The sequence below is a fragment of the Acanthaster planci genome, linkage group LG02 (assembly GCF_054643075.1).
Source record: "Acanthaster planci isolate LZ-2023a linkage group LG02, COTS_SCS, whole genome shotgun sequence".
In the NCBI taxonomy this organism is placed as follows: Eukaryota; Metazoa; Echinodermata; class Asteroidea; order Valvatida; family Acanthasteridae; genus Acanthaster; species Acanthaster planci.
In genome coordinates this window covers 18945117-18967101 of record NC_141778.1, presented here as the reverse complement: position 1 = coordinate 18967101, position 21985 = coordinate 18945117, and the positions used below count along the sequence as shown (strand labels likewise).

The following is a 21985-nucleotide window of genomic DNA, read 5'->3' as shown; positions in this document are numbered from 1 at the left end:
GCTCGTTTGTGTTCAAGATTTTGTGACGTAATGATTTTGCCCTGTGTAGATAGCTACAGAAAACCATACACTTTTTCCGACGCACACTGCTGTTTACAATAGAAACTAGTTTCTTCCATGGTAACAGAATACAACAAAATGCTTGCGGAAATTGGTGGTAAACGAATCACAAGCGCGAGAGGACGCGAATCTTCAATAAATTCTTTGGTGAACACTCCAGGATCTCCAATTCCAAATTATGAACAAGGAGGGAAAAGTGCAAGGTAGGCCCACTTGATTCCGGCCGGGAAATAAACCTTTCCCTTTTTTCCATAAAAAAGGCAACCATTCCTTTTAATAATTTCACATTTTCTGTAGCAACAATCTGTCTAATATTTCTCATCAGTCTTTCAGTCGTTTTAGATGAAGACTTAATTCCACAAATGGAGTTCTCTCTAGAGAACACATGAACAGAGAAGTGTTGTACCAATACCGCAGAAACTTAGTTATTAAAGCCAATAGATACTTTTGCTTTGGAGGAATACTCTCTTCTTTCTTCGCTTGTCATAGGCCTACTCTCGATGAAGGCGACATGATTTTCATTCAGCTACTACTTCTGCTATTATTTTCGGTTAGGGACTGTGTTAAGTGTATTGAGGCCATGTTCTTGTGTTTTTTGTCAGTGTGTTTTTTGGTTTGTTTTACTTTTTATTTGTTTTTCTTTAGGGGAATGTGTTGTGCTAATGTCCATGAGAACACTTACAAATAGCAATTCAATTTCTCATAATAGCTGTGGCATCAAAGAGAAAATCTAGTATGTTTACGGTAATGATTAATCGTTAAGAAGAAGTATCAAGTTACCAATATTGGATTTAATTCAACAGCCAAAAGGAATGATTTGGATGGAGAAAGTTTGTAAACTGAGTTAAATGGCCCAATTTGCGAGACATACAATGCTTACTTTCTTTTTCTGGTGTCATATCCAATTTTCCCTGGATAGGCAACCGTGCCGAGAGCCACTTGCAAGGTACGGATGACGCGCAACACACTTACGAAAGTTCGGAGGCGGACACTGAAACAAAACGCAAGGAAATAAAATTAAATACCGGTGCCTGTTGTCATACAACAAATTTTGCCTTCAATACACTGCTTCTGTTGCAAGCAGCAGCTTCATTAAAACATAGGGACACTGCACCAGGCAAAACTAGCAATCAGTGTAGCTTACCTAGACCAGTTGTAAAGTGGTTGTCAAATTCTGAGGAAGAACGTAGGCAAAAATTGTTGGGAAGCAGCACTGAAGTAGCAGCGACCGTTAAGTCTCTGGCAGGCGACAACCCAGTACCTTTAGAATGGTCTGAAGTTGATCTTAAAACTAAGCAGTTCCAAGTAACAGCTCTTTCCGACTCAGAACAACCCTCCAAAATCGCGAAAGACGTTCCCAGTGACCCGGAAATCACCGATGTACAAGGTGCTCCACGTCCAAGGACGACCGTTCTTCCCGGTAGAGCGATCACAAACAGCAGGAGTCACAACCGAGTGTTGGTATGGAATGAAAAAGAGAAGGCGTACTCGTCGGCCACGACGGTTGCTGAATCGTGCGCAAGAACATCACCTTGTATCAAAACGTCCAAGGAAACACTGCGACAATGGACGTGCCGTCAATCATCGCTTGAGCTGTCACCAGTGCATCAACGGACAAACCTACTTGCTTTGCAAACAGAAAATGGCTCGGTGCCGAGAACAAATAATTCTTCGCCCGATATGAACCAGATGACGATAAGACCATCACCGGGGGCTGCTCCATCACAGTCCTCATCACCACAACAGAGGTCTTCGTTCTCAAACTTTATATCTGCATCATATGCCAATGTCAAAATCTCCCCTAAATCTTCTTCGATGTCGAGCAGTAGGCCTACATGTACACCAGTCTTCCGGCACGCACTAGATCGAAAGATGGGTTGTCCCTCACTGGGTGATGGCAACTTTCAAGACGGCAAGTTCAAGACGGTTGCGTTGGTTGATTCAGTGACAAATATAGCCTCGAAACAGTCACCAAGTTTACCCTGCAGGAAGACAGTCATTGTTATTTCTCCCAAAGGGGCAGCAAATAATATGCACAACACCTCCTCATCACCGACGAATCCTGTCATGTCTCCTGCTGCGGTCAATCCAGAACGAGTGAGGTAAGTGCATAATTATTTGTATTCAGTCACTGTTGAATTCTTATTTTTGTTTTGTTTCCTTTCACTATTGACTGAATCAATTTCAAATAAATATTACAACGGAACTGACGGGTACCTTTGTGGGGCAGATAAAATTTAACTCAGATATATTTATCCCAAAGTTTCCCTTCAAAATACAGTCTCTGAAACAAACTTGTGAAAATTATTTGATTTCAAGCAAATTAGTTGAAACTTATTCTGTGCTCCCCAGAGACCACACCGTTTTAATGAAAAGCGGTTTTCATGAAACCTGGTGAGCAAGAGACAAGGGTACTACTACATAGTCAAAAGAGAGGAGGGGTTGCCCAGTTTACCCCATCACCGGTTACTGCAAACACCCAGAGTCCATCAAATGGAAAGTTATGTCCTTCCCCCGGAAGCACCTTCAAGTCGCGAGGTCCAGGGTCGCAGCCGACAAACTTGGGGCCGGGATTGTCAAATCTTAACTCCCCGTGTGTGTTCTGGCCTTCAGGAGGTAGGATTTACACTCTGGTGCCAGTAAAAATACTTACTAAGTCCCGCCAGTCGCCGGTCAAGCAAACACTGCCAAGATCGTTTGAGTCAGGCATGAATCCAACTCTGTGTATGATGATGAAGCACTTCAACTACACCATGAAAAATTGCGACCGATTAATTGATAATCATTTTCTGAAAAAAATTCTTTCGAGCGATGTGCGCGACATTGATGATCTTTTCGATGACGTGGAGTTAAGAGAGAGGATGCAGCAACATTTCGTACCCGACTGGCTATTGCAGTTCATTATTGAGAGTGACGCTCGGGAGAAGATGGGAAATCAGTGGAAGGAGAGGGTCCCTTCTGGCAAAGTAGATGGAGATACCAGTGGCAAGCGTAACGAAACTACCGGCTCACCGAAGCAATACTGTATGCAACAGGCTGGAAAAATGGCACGGGCCACTTCTGCAGAAGGGGCTTCTGTCACTCAAGATGTGGACGATGCGGCAGTTTTACGTCACCATGCAGAAGATAACAGACATGCAGGCGCGTGCGTATGTTCTGACAAATCTCCAGATGAAGTACCAAATCATAACAGAAATGCCTGTAGTCACGTGGACAAGGCTCCAGATGAGAGAAGCTCCAACTTGGATGAGAGCAAACGTTGGAATCGGGATTTTTCCTGTGGCACATCGGGAGTGACTGGGGTAAACCCTCTCAAGACGCTATCTTCTAGAAATCAATCTCCAGCGCTACCTTGTCAAGAGCAGAGAAACTTCCAGTTATCGAACAGCACGCTTAATAACCTGGGTTTTCTTGATTTAATGCCCGACCGGGCACTGTGGAATCTTCTTTTCCATCTTTTCCCTCCGTGGAAGAAGACTTATTTGGGGATCGACGGTAATGATGTCGAGGAATTCTTCAGAAGACACGTTGATCTCTGCACAAGTCACAGGAAGAGCACAGTTACCAAAAGGCAAAGATACAAGTCAGGTCAGCACCAGAGTACAGCAGCGTGTCCGAAGACGGAGGTCAGGGACGGTGAGGTGGACAAACGTAAACGTCACAAAGAAAAGAAGACAAGTGTAGACAGAGAAAGTTCGCAATGTAGTGAGGAGGCCCTTGATGCTCGTAAACGGAGTAAATCAAAATCTAAATCGGCAAACAGCAGAAAGGGGACTCCAAAAAAGAAACATACCCACGGTGATTCATACAGAAAGGGAACGAGTCCGGCGCAGATGGAACTACGCGCAAGAGAAAAGAAGAAAAAACACCACAAAAGAAAAGTAAACGGAGAAATGAAAGGGCCGATCCTGGAGAAAAAATGGCATTCGTCCACTGAGTTCCTGAGCGATGTTCGAACAAGTCTGAAAAAGACTCTATCCTCTTCATCCTCAGACGATGCATTGGGGAACAAAGGACGAGGACAGTTGGAGAAGACACCAGAGGACAGGTGTAAATCGACGGCAGAAGTGCCAACATGTTCGAAAGCACTTCCACCAAAGTGGAATTTAAAACTGATTCTTAAGACACCAAGGTCAAAAGCAAAAAGAAGCAAAAAAGTCAAATGAATAAACTAGAAGCAAAGCTGCAATACCCCCGCTACTTCAAGACAAAAGAAAATGTTAACCACCGTCAGAAATATTTTAGCCCCCTCCCCGGATTTAACAAGGATTTTTAAAAGGATTCAACGGAGCCTAGACATGCAAGAACTGACCAGAAAGTGGCAAGTTGCACAACAAATAAGTTAAATTTATTTAATAAAAAAAGAAACATCTGTCAACAATAATTATAAGTATAACAAACTTTAACGACAGGGGAATTTACTTTTCATCAGGTTGGGGAGTTGTCGTAACAGACACGGTACCTATGCGTCATACTTTCTACGTAATAGAATGCTCCTGATCATACAGCTAAATTGTTTACTTTATTTTATCATTCTGCAAAGTAACTAATAAAATGAACCGTACAATGACTAAATGACCATTGAGTTGTATATTTGTGATTAACAAGTGAATAAAATATTCATACATGTTTATCCCCCAAAAATGGAAGTGCTTATAACGCACTCAAAAATAGATTACTTCGAAAGCTTTGTAACCTCGATGTTTCAGTGGTACAGATTTAGTCAGCCTCAAAGCCTTGTGGGTGCAGACCACTAATTCAAGTGAGAGTTTCTGGCCAGCTCATTAGCATTAAAAGTGCCCCCCACAGTATCTTTTGAAAAAGGAGAGTGTTTGGCCCCCAAAATGGTGAGATTAAGTGTGTAAATTATTGCCAGGATCAACTCCCTGGGTCTTTGAGTTTTCATATGAGAGCAGAATAGCTAAAAACTACGATTGCAAAATGGTTCTAAGTGCCCGAGAAAAGGTAAGCGTTGCCAGTTGAAAAATGGCTGCAATCAGACTTCGGAAAAATCACTTTTCGGGGGGTGATTTTGTTTTGTGGGAATAATTAAAAATGTAGTTGGTTAGCCCACAAAAATTGAAAAGAAATTGAAAGATTAGTGACCAGACAATAATTTCATTTGTGTTTCAGAAAACTGAGGGATGTTAGCATGCATGTCATTGGGTCCTGAACAGTGCCGATTTTACACCGTTTTCAATGGGGCTTGAATTAGTGGACTGTAGGGGTGTATGCTACTTTGTGTTATTGGAGAGAAGGGCGCCCTCGTACGTCATATCACGATATGACGCTTTGTGAAAATGTTCCCTTGATTTGATTTATGATTTTTTTTCATCAATAGGAGTTATGACAACTTCACAGATGCAACTAAGTATTATCTCGATCCCTTTGGCAATGAACATAGACAATGAAAAACGTAACCAGGTAGGCAGTTTCTGTTGCCCCCTATCTGTGAAGAGATCGTCGCTGTACATTTCACTTGCTCATTGGAATTCGTTTGGCCTCGTTTATGGTAGAACAACACGTCTTTGTACAAGACTGATGCTTTTAAAGCAGGCGTTTGATGCAAATTTATGCATGAATTTCGAAACGAATGAATGAACCTTGCTTCTGAAGGAATAAAGGCCCTAGGTGCAGAGTAAGCCTCCTGCCTATTATATTTATGGAATATCAAACAAAAAATCTTTTGTATCTGAAAGTTGCTTCATTGATAAGAGTGTTGCCTGGCTTGTTGGTTTTATCATGGTTATGGCACTAACATTAATTCGTGATTTTTTGGGGATGGGAGAAAAATTATGTTGTTTTAAAGTCATTGGCGTGTAAACCCATGACCCCCATTATGCACACAGTATAGTAATTAAATATTCCACTTGACAAGGTGATACCTTATTTCATAAATAAGAACTCACCTCAGCGCTGCCTTGGGAGCCAAACATTGCACGCCAATTATTTTCATACTTGTATGTTCCAATTCCAACGTCTTTTCACCCACGTATTCCACACTGTCCGTAGGCACTCCATCTTATTAAATGACAGCCTGAGCTTTGTCGAAAAGTCAGCGCTCGCGCTCCAACTTGCCTGGGTTAAACCAAAACACGGGGGGGGGTTGGATGATAAAAACTATGATGGGCATTTTCTGCTTGAGAGGTTCGGCTGGTTATTTTCTATTCAGAACACTTTGGTTATACATCTTTTATTACAGAAACAAACAGTTCACATAACATCCAACTAGCCAGATCATTTGTTCAGAACTACCGCATTTTTATTTGGTAGCAATGCTTCTCCTCCTGAGAAGATTCTCCTCAGGAGGCACATACCACCCTCCAAAATGCAAAAACCGGGAAAGTTTTGCTCTCGAGGGAAATTTGCATATGAATTGCACAGGAATTTGACAGGTGTTCTTTCAAACGGGTGGAAAAGAATTTAAAAGCAGACGACAATTTCATAGAGCTGCTTAAGCACAAAATTCGCTTAAGCGCGAAAAACCCTAATTAATAAATAAGGTAACCAGCCAAAATTCCATGTGATGTATAATGTTTTGGGATTGTATTTAGCTGTTTTGTTTGTTTTTTTGGTCAGCATGACAATCAGACAGAGTTTGAGCTGGTAACCTTTGTTTATTAAGCAATTTTTTCCTGCTTAAGCAGCTCTGCTAAAAGTTACCGTCAGGAATGATTACGGAAGAGGATGAACGGTTCTGGCAAATGCTCATTGAGGCAACTTTTAACTTCTGAAAAAGGTGAAATCTTGGGAAAATTAAATTTAATTTAATAAAAAATGCAGCTATTTTAGTTGTTAAATTGATACAACAAAATACTTAATGCATAAAAACTGCTGGTTTTTTAAGCATTTTAAGGAGCGTCACAAAAGCCAACTCTCCCCTTGTATGAATAAGATAATCTACTTCCTACACAATATAATTATTTTCGTTTCATAATAAAAATGTAACAGATTTAATTTCAAAATCAGGGCAATTCAGCATTGTCAAAGCCTCATCAGAATCCGTTAATGCAGTATAAAATGACTGAGGCATTAAACAATTATTGCAGTCCCCAACAGGAAAAAAATAGCAAGAAAAACAGTAAAACCCCCTTAAAACCAAGCATCTCAGAGCTGCTATTAGATAGACATTGCACAGTGAGCGTTTATCACTGCTTCAATTATTGCTTCAATATGGCAGAACATGAGGATTCATGAAGGTTTCCAAAAAGCAAAAGACAACTACATGAACACACCAAATATGCTACACGAATTTGCTTTTCTCTGTTAGTTCCTATAAAGATTTGAGGAAAAAGACCTTTGCAAGAATAGTAAATCGAAATTGAAAATTTAAAAACCAAGCAAAGAAAAATTAAAAACCACACTCTTTGATATAAATAAGTACAACTTCAGGGTTACTAGTGGCACTTGAAATATCCCAAACGAAATTGAGAGAGACTAAAGGAGAACAAGGACGAAAAGGAGAAAAGGGGTGAGGATTGAATGAGACGTGGTGAAGGGGATGAGAAAGGGGCGTGGAAGGGGGTGCCACATCCAAGTTGTGCCAATGCGTTACCGTGCTAGCTTTCCAAATAAAAATATGAAGTGCAGAAAGACAGCTCTCTTTGATTAAATATATCTAATAACTTACCATGCACAAAATCTGATTTTATTCAAAAGCGGCACAATCCTGTCTATAAAAATATAATGGTAGTACTGTTAAAGTTGCTAAATAATGTTTAAGTTATATTGTGCTAAGTTGTGAATTTGTTGCTAGGCTGAATAACTATGAGAGTGTTATGATTACAGTTACTGTACAATGCAATTCTGAAAATACTAAAGTAAGACTTGGTTAAGCAACATTTCTTTTGGTGTTCTTAGGGGAGTTGGATAAGTACCTGTTACACAAGTTACAAACTAACACATGACATGCTTCAGATTATTTCATTTGAATACTTACACTACATTATTAAAACTCAACATGATTGGAATAAAATGCATTAAAAATTAGTTGGCGGCACTTAAACTACAGAATTGTGAGGTTTCTGCCACAAAGTATGCCATAGAAGCACTTGTATCATCAATTTTATGAAACCACTTAGAATTTGTAGGACCCAAACTGTCAAACTGAAATATATATGAATAATTATATGAGAATAAGTTGCATCAGCTAACAAGAGAGAGGTTGTGATATTTTGCCTTAACTTAATAAAGATGAAAATGCATAGGATTATTTCAAGCATTATAACTGCATGCCTTGTGCTTAAGGCTTTATCAGTATCTATGAAAACTATTGAAAATCCCAACAAATACAACATTCAGAGAGGGCAAAAAGTGGACAAGAATAAATAAAAACAAACAACATGCCATAATTCAAATAACATCTGAAAGAAACAAGACGTAACAGACATATACACATTATCATCCTGAAGGTCTTGTGCATTTGTGGTCTAGAGTGACACTTTGTTCAGTTGATCTCCCAAGAGCAGCAAGACGTCGGGATACAATGCTCTAGTCTCACAGGAAATAAAGTATTGCATCTCATTATTCAGACTAGTCTTGGTTTTCAAGACGATAGTGCTTGATAGTGGACATCATGCATAGTGCGCCCCCAACGACTCATAATTAGACAGTGCGCCAGCTAGTGAGAGTAAGTAAAAACTAGTTGTGCGAGGGCGCTCTTCAACTGAAATAAAACAACTATCGATCACTGACGTCTTGGGCCAAGACTATATTCAGACAAGTGAGAAATAAACTAATGCCATTTGTACATCACAACTTCAGTATGTTCATGGAAAATACGTCAAATGGACAAAAAACAACAGAAAATATAGGAAAACAAAACAGAAAAGAATAAAACCTGGCCTCCAACAGATCAGAGAAGACCTTTTTAAGATTAATCCATCAGATAAAAAACTAATTTGGTCTACTGCAGTGAGGTATCAATTTCAATGCATTTCTGTCAATTTCTTCTTCACTTATTTGATGTTCAATGCATTACTCTTCTGCAAAACAAGCTAGACAAAACTAAATCAATACAAAACTGACATAAGACCAGCAAAACACTCCTAAATTTAAATTCAAGGTACAGATAAACCAAGGCACTTGATCTGTGTACACTTGGAAGACCCTTGTAACAGTGGGAGAACTGTATAAAGAAAAATGACTGGCCTTTTCTGAACAACAGGTGAATGGACCCGATCAAGAGTTGCGTACAGGCTCTAAGTAAGCTCTCTGGGCCCTACTCCACTCTAAGCACAAGTACCAGTTTCATAGCACTGGTTATCAAGCCACAGCCTTGCATTGCAGGTCGATGCAAACCCTTTATAATCCCATTTACTAGCTAGTTTAAAGTTTTCCCACAATCAGAAATTCAGAAACTCTTCTCGTGTGTCGGTGTATGTTTAAGGCACTATGTAATGGCATTTTAAGCACTCCACTTTTCCTTTTGTTGTAGACATGGTGTCTACTTTGCCTGTTTGGTGATCTAGCCATGTAAGCCAGCTATGCCATTATTAGGGCCCACCATGATCATCTACACTCAGATTCATTAATAAAAGGAGACATCAGACAGACACTTAAAAAGATTTGATGTGTGAAAATCAAAGGGTAATCTCTACAAGTACTTTTGCGCTATGAAATAAAAATGTCCATATAAATGAAAGAAATAGCAAACAAAAATATTATTTCCAAATGTTTTCTCCATAAAAAAATGCAAGACTACATTGTCTTCTTATTAATTCCAACTTTAAAAAACACTGATATAAGTATAAAAAGACTAAGATAAAAATAATGGTGACTTAAAAGCAGTGATTAAGCAGAAAAGACTTACTTTGTTTCTTTCTTCTTTTTCTTTTTCCAAAACCGTATCTTATGATTTTTTTCTTTTGTAATGCCTGTGGAGCTACCTTGCTCAGACGATGGTGAGCTGGTTCTTTCTTCATCATTCTTTGGCATGTACGGGGCTCTGGTACTGTGCGGAATGTTCTCTGCTTGGGGTGGTTTCTGTTGCCATTCTTTCTTCTTGGTTTTGGCCAAGTCCAGTGCCTCCATCCCCTCACTGCCGCTGCGTTGTTGCTCCTTGGGTTTGCGCCATCTCAGAAAGCTCTTGCTCTTTTTCACCTTTGTCGTGCCTCGCTTGCTAGCAGCATGTTTGTTAGAGGCATCACTGCCCGACGTGTCGGGCATGTTAAAGCCTGCTGCATGGGTGCTACATGCTTCATGACTTGTGCCTATCTGTGCTGGCTGATTGATAAGTCCTCGTGATGGAACTGGTCGAGGATAACTCCTTCCTGGAACTTTTGATGAGGAACCTGAAAAAGGTGTTTTACCCTGAACAAAAAAAGGCTTACTAGTGATGTAAATTTTTTTTTCAGCATTTCACATGAGCAGTGCTTAATTCCATCTTTGCATCATAAAATTGTTCAATCTTTTGCTGTGTTCTCTTTTTTATTGATGGTACTTTTTGCTTAATCTTAATAACCATCTCATATTTCTTGGTAAGAGTTCACATGATTACATTCTTCATCTCTGCTGAGGCACTTTAATGATCAAATAACTCAGCGCACTGAAAAGAAAAAAGTACCACTACACATATGATTTGTTTAGAGTGTAATAAATCTGTTATAATGGAAAGACACTCCTTTTACAATTATCAAAATAACCCAGTAAAGGCAGCCATATTTACAAGCTTTAGACAAAATCGAAACTAAAAAAATCAATATATGCTTACATAAAAATATGCAAATATGCAAAAATACACAAAGGGAAAAATAAAGCACTACAAACTGAACACTGTGCCCGAACTATGATACATTTAAATGTGAAAATTAATAAAAACCACACAAACACTAAGCTTAAAAACAGAAAGACAACACGAGCAGCTGTTTGAGGCACCAAAATGCAATGTATGACAAAAGTTAAATGCAAATCAAATTTAAATAAAACTAATGCCATGCTGAAACTGAACTTCGAAATGTAAACGAAATATTAAAGAAAACATAGGTTGTGTATATTTTATGTGGTTATGAGTTGCAACCCCTAAACAGCACCTCGCATTGTACTTAGCAAAGTTAAGTCAGAGCTAATGTCAAAAACCTTGCAAGACTGAGTTTTTAACACTGAAAACATTTGAAATGTATTCATGCAGAAAATAAAAGTATCATTTTAAGCAAAAATTTTGACAGCAAAATTCTTCACGGCCAAAAAAATCTGAAAATAGAATTGAGATTTTTTTCCCAGCAAACAAGAGAATAAATAAAAAAGGAATGAGAGATTTTCAGAATATAACCTGCTCACTACTGCTGTTATCTTAAACTTGCATTGCATAAACTAAAGCTCACTAAAAAGTGCCATGTCTATGGTTTCCACGTCCCATTTATTAATAGCATTAGAATATTAGTACATTAAGTGGCAAGATTAAAAAAAAATGTGAGGTGCTATTTGGGGGTTGCAACAAAATGTGAGAACAAAAACAAAATGTAAACCAATCTGAGCATGACGTCACTGTGCTCCCAGAAAGGTCCCTAGTAAGGATGAATTTCTTCTGTGGTACCCAAGGGTGGATCGGGGGGGAGGGCCGTGCACCCCCCCCCAAAAAATGAGGATTTTTTTAATCAGAGCAAAGATAATATAAAGTGTCTTAGAAGGAGGTTGTCTTGTATGGAAAAAGTCATTTTGTTAAGGAAATTGTTTCTGATTAGCTGCGTAATTGTGACTGGTGCAATCAGTCGATCCAAATTTTCACCGCGGACTTTGCTTACTTGTTTTGTCCCCCCCAATCTCAGGTGTGAATCTGGCCCCAGTGGTACCATGCATGAATGGTCAAACATCTCCAGGACAGAATCATAAACAAACCTGAATACATACCAAAACTGTTGTACAAGATTGCAAACATACCGCAGTGTAATAACTACAGTGTTATTGCCCCACTCTTGCTGTACTCTAATTTAAATTATCGTTGGCACTGCAGTTGTAAAGCATCTAGACTGGGCCTTATGCTATGTAATAACATGGCAGCTGTCACTAATCGGTCCCTCCATCATTACAAGGAGTTAGGGTGGACTTCATGAGTACTGAGTGATCTCATGCAAGGATAGGTTGACCAGGTGGAGGCATCATAAAACAAACAAGCATGAAAGTATGTACAGGTTCCGTCATACAATTAACAGGTTAGGGAAAAAAATACAGACCATATGGGAGAGCTCTTTCACTCTGCTTACTGGTTTACAGTTTGGTGAAAACAATTTTAAGGTTAATACCAGGAAATCATTGTTTTGTCCAGTGATCGGCAGAACAAGTCTTTCATGGAACTATTACCAAACACTTTATAAAAACACAAGAATATGATACCAACAACATCAAAATCTGCCAGAAACAGGCTTTAAATATTTCTGTGCTGGTGACCATTATTTACAGCGTCATTCTAATATTAGTAATTAGGGTTTTGTTGAGTGCTAATACTAAATATACTATAGTTGTTTTTGTAAATTGGTCTATCTAATCAACACAAAACATTAATGTCTGAAATATCATTGCCCAAAAGCTAAGTGAAAGGATTTCATAATCAAATCTACGATGATGAGAACTTTATTAAGCTAATGTTGGCCTATTCATGCTATCTGCCTAACAACCTTCTATAAGAAATTGGAAGAGACATGTGGTAAGAGTACGTTCAACAGAATAGTGGCTGAATAGGTTGATGACAAAATACAGCCAACTTCCAACTCGTCTGTGTCACCTCATTCAGTTCCAGAGACGAAGTTCTCTTCATCACAAATCCTATACAAATATACGCACACATCAAAACCAAGTATTCGATACAATGTCACAAGAGAATTTCTTGCAGCCAAAGCAGCTGTTAAAATTTGCCTTTTCCCTCAAGTTTAAGCGGCCTCTCCAATTTTGGCGAGACCTTGCAAGAAACAATTGGCGCATCTAAAGATTTTATACACAAGTAAAGTGCTAGTTATAACTACAAAGCAGCATTTGTAGCATTGCCTAATTTAATGAGCACAAACTGATCCACAACACCTTGACAATCCCAAATTGGTTAGGAAACTGGAACCCTACATTTTCTGAGACTATTCGCTGTCCTTGCAAAAAATATGGTTTTATACTGACAAATTTATACATATATGTACATGTAATTCTGCTATTGAATTTAAGGTATGGTGCCCCTTTTTGTCTGAGCATTTATGATTACCAAAGACTCTGACTTTGCCCCTGCCCCAAAAGCCTTTTAAGCTTGTTACCATTTATTCTTTTTTAGCTGCTCAATTTCTAGTATTAGCACTCATAAAAAGCAACCTGAATTCCAACACATTCAGAGTGTAAGCTCTCCCATACAACAGTGGTGTTGTAGTGAGTCCATCATAAATCCTTCACAAGTCCAGTCAAAAGTGCATTCACAAGACCAGTCATAAGCACAGACATAGTCATGAACTACTTGTCCTGGACTTGAGGGAACATGTGATGGCCTCAACTACTACACTGTACAAAGGTAAGAAAAAAATGCAAACATGTAGTTTGAAAAAAAAATGTTTCCACTATTAAATTGAGCATTATGCAATTCTTAACATTTTCCTAAATAGAAGAATGTGCATATTATTGAATATAAATCATATATAGTTCCTTGATAAAAATTTATATCTTATCAGAAGCAATGGATGAAAACAATTTTCTTGGAAAGCATGAAGCTCATTTCACAATTGCTGGCTGCATTTACAAATATAAAAACATAAAAATTGGTTATGCTTTGACATGATGCTGGTGATAAAAATGTACAATGTACAGTATTAAAACCACCATAATGGCATAGAAATTGCAAAAAAGGTTATCAATTGATTTTAGTGAATCATGATTTTAAATTGATTGACTGTCTTAACAGATGACTGATTTCCCTTACCCCATGATACTGGTAAATCTGATATTTTTAGAAACAAATGGATAACAGCATGAATATTTTCATGACTGACACCAAAGGAAAAGTGCAATGACCATCAGGGCTGCGTATGGCCTGCACAAGGTAGTATGAATATGCTGAACAACATTTAGTGTGAAAAATGAATTCAGAAAGGTAACGCTTATGGTGTTAAAACAGACAAACTGCAATGGACGTGAAGAAATAAATGGCCAAGAAAATCAAAGCAAGCAAACTAAGAATACATATACTGTCCAACAAAAAAAGGTTAGACAAAGACAAAAAAATGCACAGCAATAGAAATAACAACACAGGTATGCACATGTCAACTAGCGGAGAAAGGACAGCAGCCTCTTTGCAAGGGTTACCTTAGCTGGGAGTGATGGTTCAACTGTCTCTGCTGGGCTTTCTTTTAGATCACTGACGGGAGAAGCCTCGTCTGCCTGAATGTGTGTGAAGGCTTCTTCGTTTCCATGATTCTCAGGTTCATTTGATTGTGCTAGTGTTGGCAGTGGCAAGGCCTTTGGTATCTCCTCGTTATTGCCATCGGAACAAGTTGCAGAAGGGGGATCAGTTTTGTGAGCTTCAGTTGGGGATTGCATGACTTCCCACACATTCTCATCGGCAGTTACTTTCTTTGTTGGGGAGCTAGGGCTTCTGGACGTGGAGAGCAACTTCGCATTGGTACGCTTGGGACTTGTTTTGACTTTTGGTTTGGTCTGGACTTTTGCCCGCATGGCTGGAGGCGTCACTGTCACTGATTCCTGTACTGGCATGAAGCTCTCTGCAGTTGCGACTTCCATGGGGACAGCCTGAGCAAAGTCCTCCTGGAGACTCTCAGTTTTCTTGTATCTTGGAGCAGAGGTCATGGTGGCTTGCCATGGAGACAGCCGGAAGAGTCCGCTTTTTGGCCGCTCTTTTTTATCCTCACTGAGTGGGGCCAGATCTGCCATGAGCTGAGGTTCTTTCAGTTGTTCTTCCATTGGATAGACAGGTTCACTGATATGGCGCAGCTCCGTGCCTTTCACTGGTTTCTGGACAGACTTCTCTTCTGCATGGACACCCTTTCCAGGGATTTCAAACTGAGAGGACTGTGGAGTTTTACTCTCCACAGCCGGTTCTGGCAGTGCGGAATTTACTTTTTGCATAGAAGGGTTTTCTTGCATAGTAATTTGTACTTCCTCAGGACAGACTTCCTTGGCCTTAACAGTTCCTTCGATAATTTTAGATTGAATCTGTGCTTCTGCCGGAGGTTGTTCCTTCATTTCCTGTGCATGTGAAACAGGTTCTTCCACAGCTTTCACTTCCTGGTGGAGTGGCTCTTCTGTCACTTCTTTCCAAGTACTTTCTTCTATTTTTGAAGCTTTTGAAATATCCTTGATTTCGACATTCTTGACAGCGATAGCTCTCACATCCTCGTTCTCAGTCACATCACCGTTTAACACAATCTTGGCTCTGCCATTGTTCAATCTGTTCATCTCCTCTACTTGCTTCTCAATGGAGAACTTTCGTGTCAACTCTTCTGAACTTGAGTTGCTGTCTTTGTTGAAGACATCCTCGCTTCCCGAGCTGGAGATGCTCTGGGTCTTATGAGGGATGCTGTTGAGGTCATTCCCACTGCCTCTGGAAAGATTCACATCTTCTGGCCTAGGTTCTTCCTGGACCATAGGTGGGGGTGGTGGTCTACTCTCCGACGCCGAACCTCGCATTGATGGACGGGCCCTGCGGGAGGACAGTCTGGATCGTTTCAAGCTATTTCCACCAGGACTTGCGGGCTCGTTGACATCTGTGCTTGACAGACGAGTCTTCTTGAGTTTGAATCCCTGTCAGACAAACCAAGATATGGGTTAGTCCAACAGTTCAAAATCAAACAGTTGGTAGCTCAACTGAAATTACATTTATCGCATGAGTGAGCAAGATTAATTGCAAAGCTTTCATGCCATAACAGGTTCTATCCAACAGTCTATCAACACTTCCATCTAATGTAATGAATACAGCTCCTGCAAATCATTTTTTATTATTTCAATAACACAAAGTAAAAGGGGACGACAAACTTGATGAAAAGATGGGTCACATCTGATGTTTGTTTATCCTAAGCTTGTTTAACATGGGTCACATCTAATGTTTGTTTATCCTAGCTTGTTTAAGTTGCCTACCTTCCTGATGTCTTTGAGGAGGTTGTCTACAATACATCCATCCTCCTCAACTGGAGGCGGTACTCCCACCTTCTTCCCCTGGCCACTCCCTGCAGCTTTCTTCTTCTCCATTTCCTCCTTCTGTTTACGTCTCTCCTCGGCCTTCTTTTCCTGGATACGTCGCTTTTCATTGTCCTAGAAAAGGAGTAGCAGCCAGAAGATCAATGAGCAGGTCACACATTGGACATGAGATGTCTGAAGTCAGCATGTGATTTTAAAAAAGGGAGATCCAGGGAATGCCCTGTTGTTCTTGAGGAATGAGTAAAAACGAATTCAGTTTGCTGAAAAGATGAGCTTGAAAAATATTCTCAAACAAAGCAGGAAAACAATTCATAGCACACACAAAATGGTACCCAAATAAAACACATTTAAACAATTTGTCCGATATTACACAACATTTGGGAGAAATAGGAAGTGTGTGAAGTGCATGAATTCTCTTTTTGGGACAGAATGTTATTTTAGCGGCCTACATTTCAGAAACTTGAAAGATTTTTAGTTTTGCCAGTGCAGTCCGCTTTTATTTAAGAGTATTAAAAATGTTTCCGGATAATGCTTGTCACCTCTTGGCAGGTTTTGATGCGCTCAGCAAAAGTCTTAAAGATCTGGAAGAACTCATCCAGTTTAAATTTACTGGCGTCCTCCACAAAGTAGATAGCCAGCTCCTCAGTCAGTTTATTGATGGTCTTCAGCTCTTCTTTCAAGTCATCTAATTGGCTTAGGGCTTCCTATATTTACATACAAAACCACAGCTGGTTTCAAATGTACATACTGATATTACTGTCGCCTCACATTTCTAATGTCTGAAGGTAGCTGCTAATAATGTATCGGCTTAACGATTTACCAGATTCAACCACTCAAGGAAATTAGCAATATTCATAGCAAATACAATGTTACGATAATGTAAACCTGAACATATCATTACCTTATGTCATTACGGTATGCGTAATGTGACTGCTTGATAACAATGTTTTCAAACTTTTTTGGACATGTTTCAAACTTTGTCTTTTGCTGTTAATGTACCAAATTTTAAACCTTTCATTTACTTTACCTTGATAAAGTTCTGGAGTTGTTCACGGACTTCTTTAGCTGCATTTTCAAGTTGATTTTGCAATTTCTCCAGACTTCTTCCTAACATGTTAATCTCACCTGCCAGATAATCCACTGACAATCTGCGGGAGAAGATATAGAAAGACGGTCAACAAAAGCCCTTTTAAGTAAATGACTGTTTATTCCAGCTGGCTTAGAGGTGCTTTTTTGATGTCTGGTGACCTAAGTTTGAATCCAAACAGGTGCATTCCCATCTTCTAATTATTTTTTTCAGTCAGCACTACATTGCCTGGGTTTTTCTGGTTATTGATTCCATATTTTACTCCCTGGGAAAACGATTTCATTCTTATTTATTTTTTTGAAAGAATTCTTTGTTTTTTTTTTCTTTGGGTGCAGAAATAAATTTCACATTAAAAATATATCTTGTTTGTCCCCTGCCAAAAAAAAGAGGGAAGCTTCTAATTAGTGATTTAGCAAAGCATCTTAAAATCAGGTTGATCAAGCCTCTCTTTAACATTTTTAGATTTATATGTGAGTAATACATACTTAACAAGTAATAGCCCATCCACTGCACATTTAATAAGCAATGTGTTCCATACCCTTATTTGTCAGGGGGATTTTTCACAAATCTGTCGTATCAAATGGGAGCAGAGTTTTGTCACTGAGAAAACATCAAATATAGAGTCCTATAGTGAAGGATCCATCAAAGCTAATTCAACCTTGAGGCTTCGTTGAGGCTTTTCATTTCATCAGGAAAGGACAGCATGTTCTTGTCCTTCTGCTCGGCCATCTCCACAATGTAGTGCATCAGGTTCATGCGCGGCTTGTTGGCTTTGGTGTCAATCAACTTCATCAGGGACGACACCTTGAAGGCCATGGCATTCCCGGCAAAACCTCCCTGCCAACCAAACAAGGGTGAAGCAAAATTACATATGCTGTTCATTCATAACAGCATGTACCAGCCAATACACCTTGTTAAAATCAACTGCAATACATATCCCACAAATTTGAGAGATTATCACAAAATTAACTTTTAACACCAAGACTGATAATTCTTTGCAATGTTCCCCAGAGACTGGAGGCTGGTTCTTTCCATAATTGTCCACTTGCTCAGTAACACTGAATTAAATGACCTACACTTGAAGTTAAATCTGCTGAAATAATCATATTTCTTACTTACAGAGTTCATGAAGTTTCCAGTCAATAAAATTAATGTCAGGAATTCCTCCAGGGTCTTGCTATCCAGGATATCTAACAAAGAAAAGAAAGAAAATAGTCACTTTTTGTGCATATAAACTTCCAGCTGCACACTATAAAATATGTATTTAATAGATATACATATTTTTGGTGAATCCCAAAATGAAGGTAGCATTTTTGCATTTGCACCCAATTTGATATGAACACAATTTTATTTGTCCAGCCAGAAAAAGTAAATTACACTCACCATTGCAGGCTTTTTGTAGAGTGGCTAGTGATGGCTTCAGGTATGCCATATTGGCAGTGAACTCTTCCTTCATCAACATACCATCAATGCGGAGCTTATAACTGCATAGACAGCAGGGAGAAAAAAAAGATTTTAGCATCGACACCGAGACACAAATAACGAAGTCATGAGACTTCATCATCATCATCATCGAGTGGCCTTGATAATGGATACTTTGAGAGCTTTGATACAACAATACTCACTTTGAAACACTGGAAAGCATGAGAAAGAACTTTTCTGCAGACCCTAGCTTTTCCTTGTCACCATCAAAACCCTTTATCATATCAACCTGCAACATGCATGGAAGGAATGATTATATTACTTTTGAAATACATTTTGGCTCTCAGTGGTTTTCTGTATCTGATTACAAAATTTAAAGAATGTGATACAATAACGAGCATTTGTGATGCAGTCATAAACATACAGCGATTAGTACAGAGTAAAATCTAAACATCCTGGCGATATCTAAACAGATATCATTTGATGTGAGAGTGTGATGTCACCCACAGTATCAACACACCCAGGTACATGTACAGTTCAAACTCGCACAGTTGTCTTGTTTTGCATGACAAGCACTTTTATGTCTGTAGTTTGAAGGTATGTCATAGAAATCTTGATGTGACCCAAAGATCATGACATCTCGACAACAAATATCACTTAAACATGAGCCACCGCAAAATGAGCCTAAAACCGTTTCAGAACTTTTGTTTTAATTTGCATGAGAAAAATATGTACATTTTTATCCTCCACACAAAATGGACATTATGTGGGAAAATACTGTATGTGCCGATAGATTTACACTGCAAGATTCATTTGAAAACATTTGCTCAAACATGGCTCTGGCCACCTTCCAGACTCTTGCTTTTTTAGGCTGGGCTACAAATTTCAACGTAATCTGGATTTGACATTAGGGTCTACAGACCTCATCCTTTTCAGGGAGGACCCTGATGAGTCCCTTCAGCCTCTCAGATCCTCCAAATGCTTCTGCATCTCCCCCTTCAATCAGCCCTATAATCTTCTCATTGGGCAGTCGGAACTGCTTCAGGAATATGTTGACATTCAAGCTTCTCTTACCATCCAAGAGGTTGATCTGGATCAAAAAGAGCAAATCTTATTTCTTGGCTTTATTTACTTTATGTCTGCAGATCCATAGCTGAAAAAAGAGATCCAAATACAGACTCCAATTTCTGAATATATCACGCTTTTTCCACGTATTTGTAAGCGTCAAGTATTTCCAGTTTTGATCAATGAAATTCTGCAGTCAATCTGTCTGAGGTTCAGGGATTCTTTGACTTCTCTGACAAGCTTGCCATGAAACATTTTTAAGCAAAATGGTATGAGTGGAACAAAGCAAGAAATGATGGACTAAAATCTAACCTGAAAAAAACAAAATAGTATCCAAGTATTCAAACAATACTGTTACTGTGGCAATACTTTGTACCAATACTTTATTCCTTCTGTATGGTGTAAATACTCAGGTTTAATTATGGTCTTAGAAAACATCTCAACTACATATTTCCCAGACACATTCTGATACTTAAATCAACTATTTAAAAATCACTTTACTGTTTATCATATTGTTACGATATACCGAAAAATCTCAGACAGGTAAGTGATCCTATTCAAGGCACAATCACCCCAAGATCAGGTCTCGCAAAATTACCGGAAGATGACACAAAACCCTGACTGCCTGCATCATGGAATCCTGAACAGTATTGGAGCCTTAAATAGTCTCTGGGTGCCACTTGTGAATAATGGGACTAGAGAGCAAGAAGGAGTGCAGTGCACGGTCCATTAACATTCGATTCAATTAAGCTGGTGCATACACGGCTATGTAGGATGCACAGGTAGCCTTATTCCAACCGTGAAATTCAGTTTTTCCAACAATGGTTCAGTACATCCGTGAGTCTGATTTTTTTTGTGTGGATTTGATAACATTTGAAATCCAAGAGTTTAGGGGGTCCCTGACTCCAAGATATTTCCACAGGAATAGCTGCCAAGTATGAGTAACACAGACAGCCTGTTCACCTCTTCATATAGTGATCTCATTAGCCTACGCCGCAATGTGGTGTGATCCATTAAACCATTCAACACTTCTGAGAATAGGATCAGTTGAACTACAGCTGATTCCAAGTGACGTGTATTACTTTGAAGGTTACGACAACTGCACATGTGATCATATGTACAAATGGAAACTATTTATCACCGGTTAATTTTCACAGAGATTTTAAATAAAACCAGAGTTCTTCCCTTTCCTGGCTTTTATTCTCTTCAGTGGATTGGATGTTTTCAAGATGTTGGCAGATCATAAAAGAGAAGTTTGAACCCCAGACATTATCACATGGATGTTTTCAAACTGCACATCTGGAATGTCAATTCAAATAAAACTACTTATACCAAGTTTACTAACCCAGGCAAGCATATCAACCCCCCCTGATGTGATAACCATATTTCCAGTGATTAGATGTTCGTGCGTATCTTCTCATGCTACAACACATATAGTGTGTATAAGTATGTTATATCAAAAATATAAAACAACAGACGACGACTAGATATAATGTAATTTTGAGAAAGGCCAGATTTTCTCTAGTTACATGGTGATATTTGAAACATCATAAATAACAGCCAAGGTCAAAGTAGCATTTTCTCTATTTGGAAGTCCAAACTAAATGTAGACTTACTGAATTTGCAACAAAAATAGCCTGGAACAGCATGACCTTGAAGTAGTGAATTCAATCAAGTTAAAGTATATAAAAATTACGTCTATGAAGCATTCCCCTGATTATTGGAGACAACTTCCTGTGCTACTAGAGATATTCAGGAACAAATCTGTACCACAATTATATCTCCAAGGTGTCTCACATGATTGGAAACTAGTCAACTGAATCCTCCACAACTTAAAGTTCACGGTTCACAGCCAGGAATATGCATTCAAAATAAAGTATCAAAGGAAACAGTGCAGATCAAATGACAAGGAGGACAAAATTTACATCCCACCAAAAAGGTATACACATTGAAGGCAGTTCTTGAGTGAAAGAGTGGATTAGAACTACGTTCTTCAACATTTCAAAAAATCAATGTGTTCCCATGCTAAGGATTTACCAAAGCCAGTCTCTGAAGCACAGTTAATATCCAAAACAAATGGGATACAAAATGGTAATTTTTGCACATTGAATAACTGCTTTTCTCAGGACTGGGGCAGCCACACGCAAGGAGGAAGGATTACAAACAAGTCACAAGGGTACATGTTATCGCTAAGAAGCACCTGTTCAACTTCAGATCAATCAGGCATTTCATACT

The 21985-nt window shown here is 39.0% G+C and overlaps 2 protein-coding genes across 5 annotated transcripts in view; one reads left to right on the top strand and one right to left on the bottom strand.

The window, feature by feature from the left end:
• The first annotated feature begins 72 nt into the window (after positions 1–72).
• LOC110979827 (uncharacterized) lies at positions 73–4635 on the top strand. Its single transcript, XM_022235928.2, has 3 exons — positions 73–263; positions 980–2162; positions 2413–4635. The coding sequence occupies exons 1-3, from the start codon at positions 239–241 to the stop codon at positions 2456–2458; spliced, it is 1254 nt and encodes a 417-aa protein (XP_022091620.2). The 5' UTR covers positions 73–238; the 3' UTR covers positions 2459–4635.
• A 1665-nt stretch (positions 4636–6300) lies between these two features.
• Positions 6301–21985, bottom strand: part of inf2 (inverted formin 2) — a 39528-nt gene continuing 23843 nt past the window's right edge. For 3 of the 4 annotated variants that reach the window (XM_022235927.2, XM_022235924.2, XM_022235926.2), the window contains 10 exons: positions 19608–19775; positions 18889–18974; positions 18647–18747; positions 18383–18453; positions 17922–18100; positions 17204–17324; positions 16716–16880; positions 16117–16290; positions 14329–15783; positions 6301–10371 (listed from right to left, as the gene is read on the bottom strand). In XM_022235927.2, coding sequence (XP_022091619.2) covers positions 9868–10371; positions 14329–15783; positions 16117–16290; positions 16716–16880; positions 17204–17324; positions 17922–18100; positions 18383–18453; positions 18647–18747; positions 18889–18974; positions 19608–19775 — 3024 coding nt within the window. In that variant the 3' untranslated portion in view covers positions 6301–9867. Of the gene's footprint in view, positions 10372–10554; positions 12820–14328; positions 15784–16116; positions 16291–16715; positions 16881–17203; positions 17325–17921; positions 18101–18382; positions 18454–18646; positions 18748–18888; positions 18975–19607; positions 19776–21985 lie in introns of those variants that run through there. The other variant, XM_087133715.1, reaches the window with a different exon arrangement.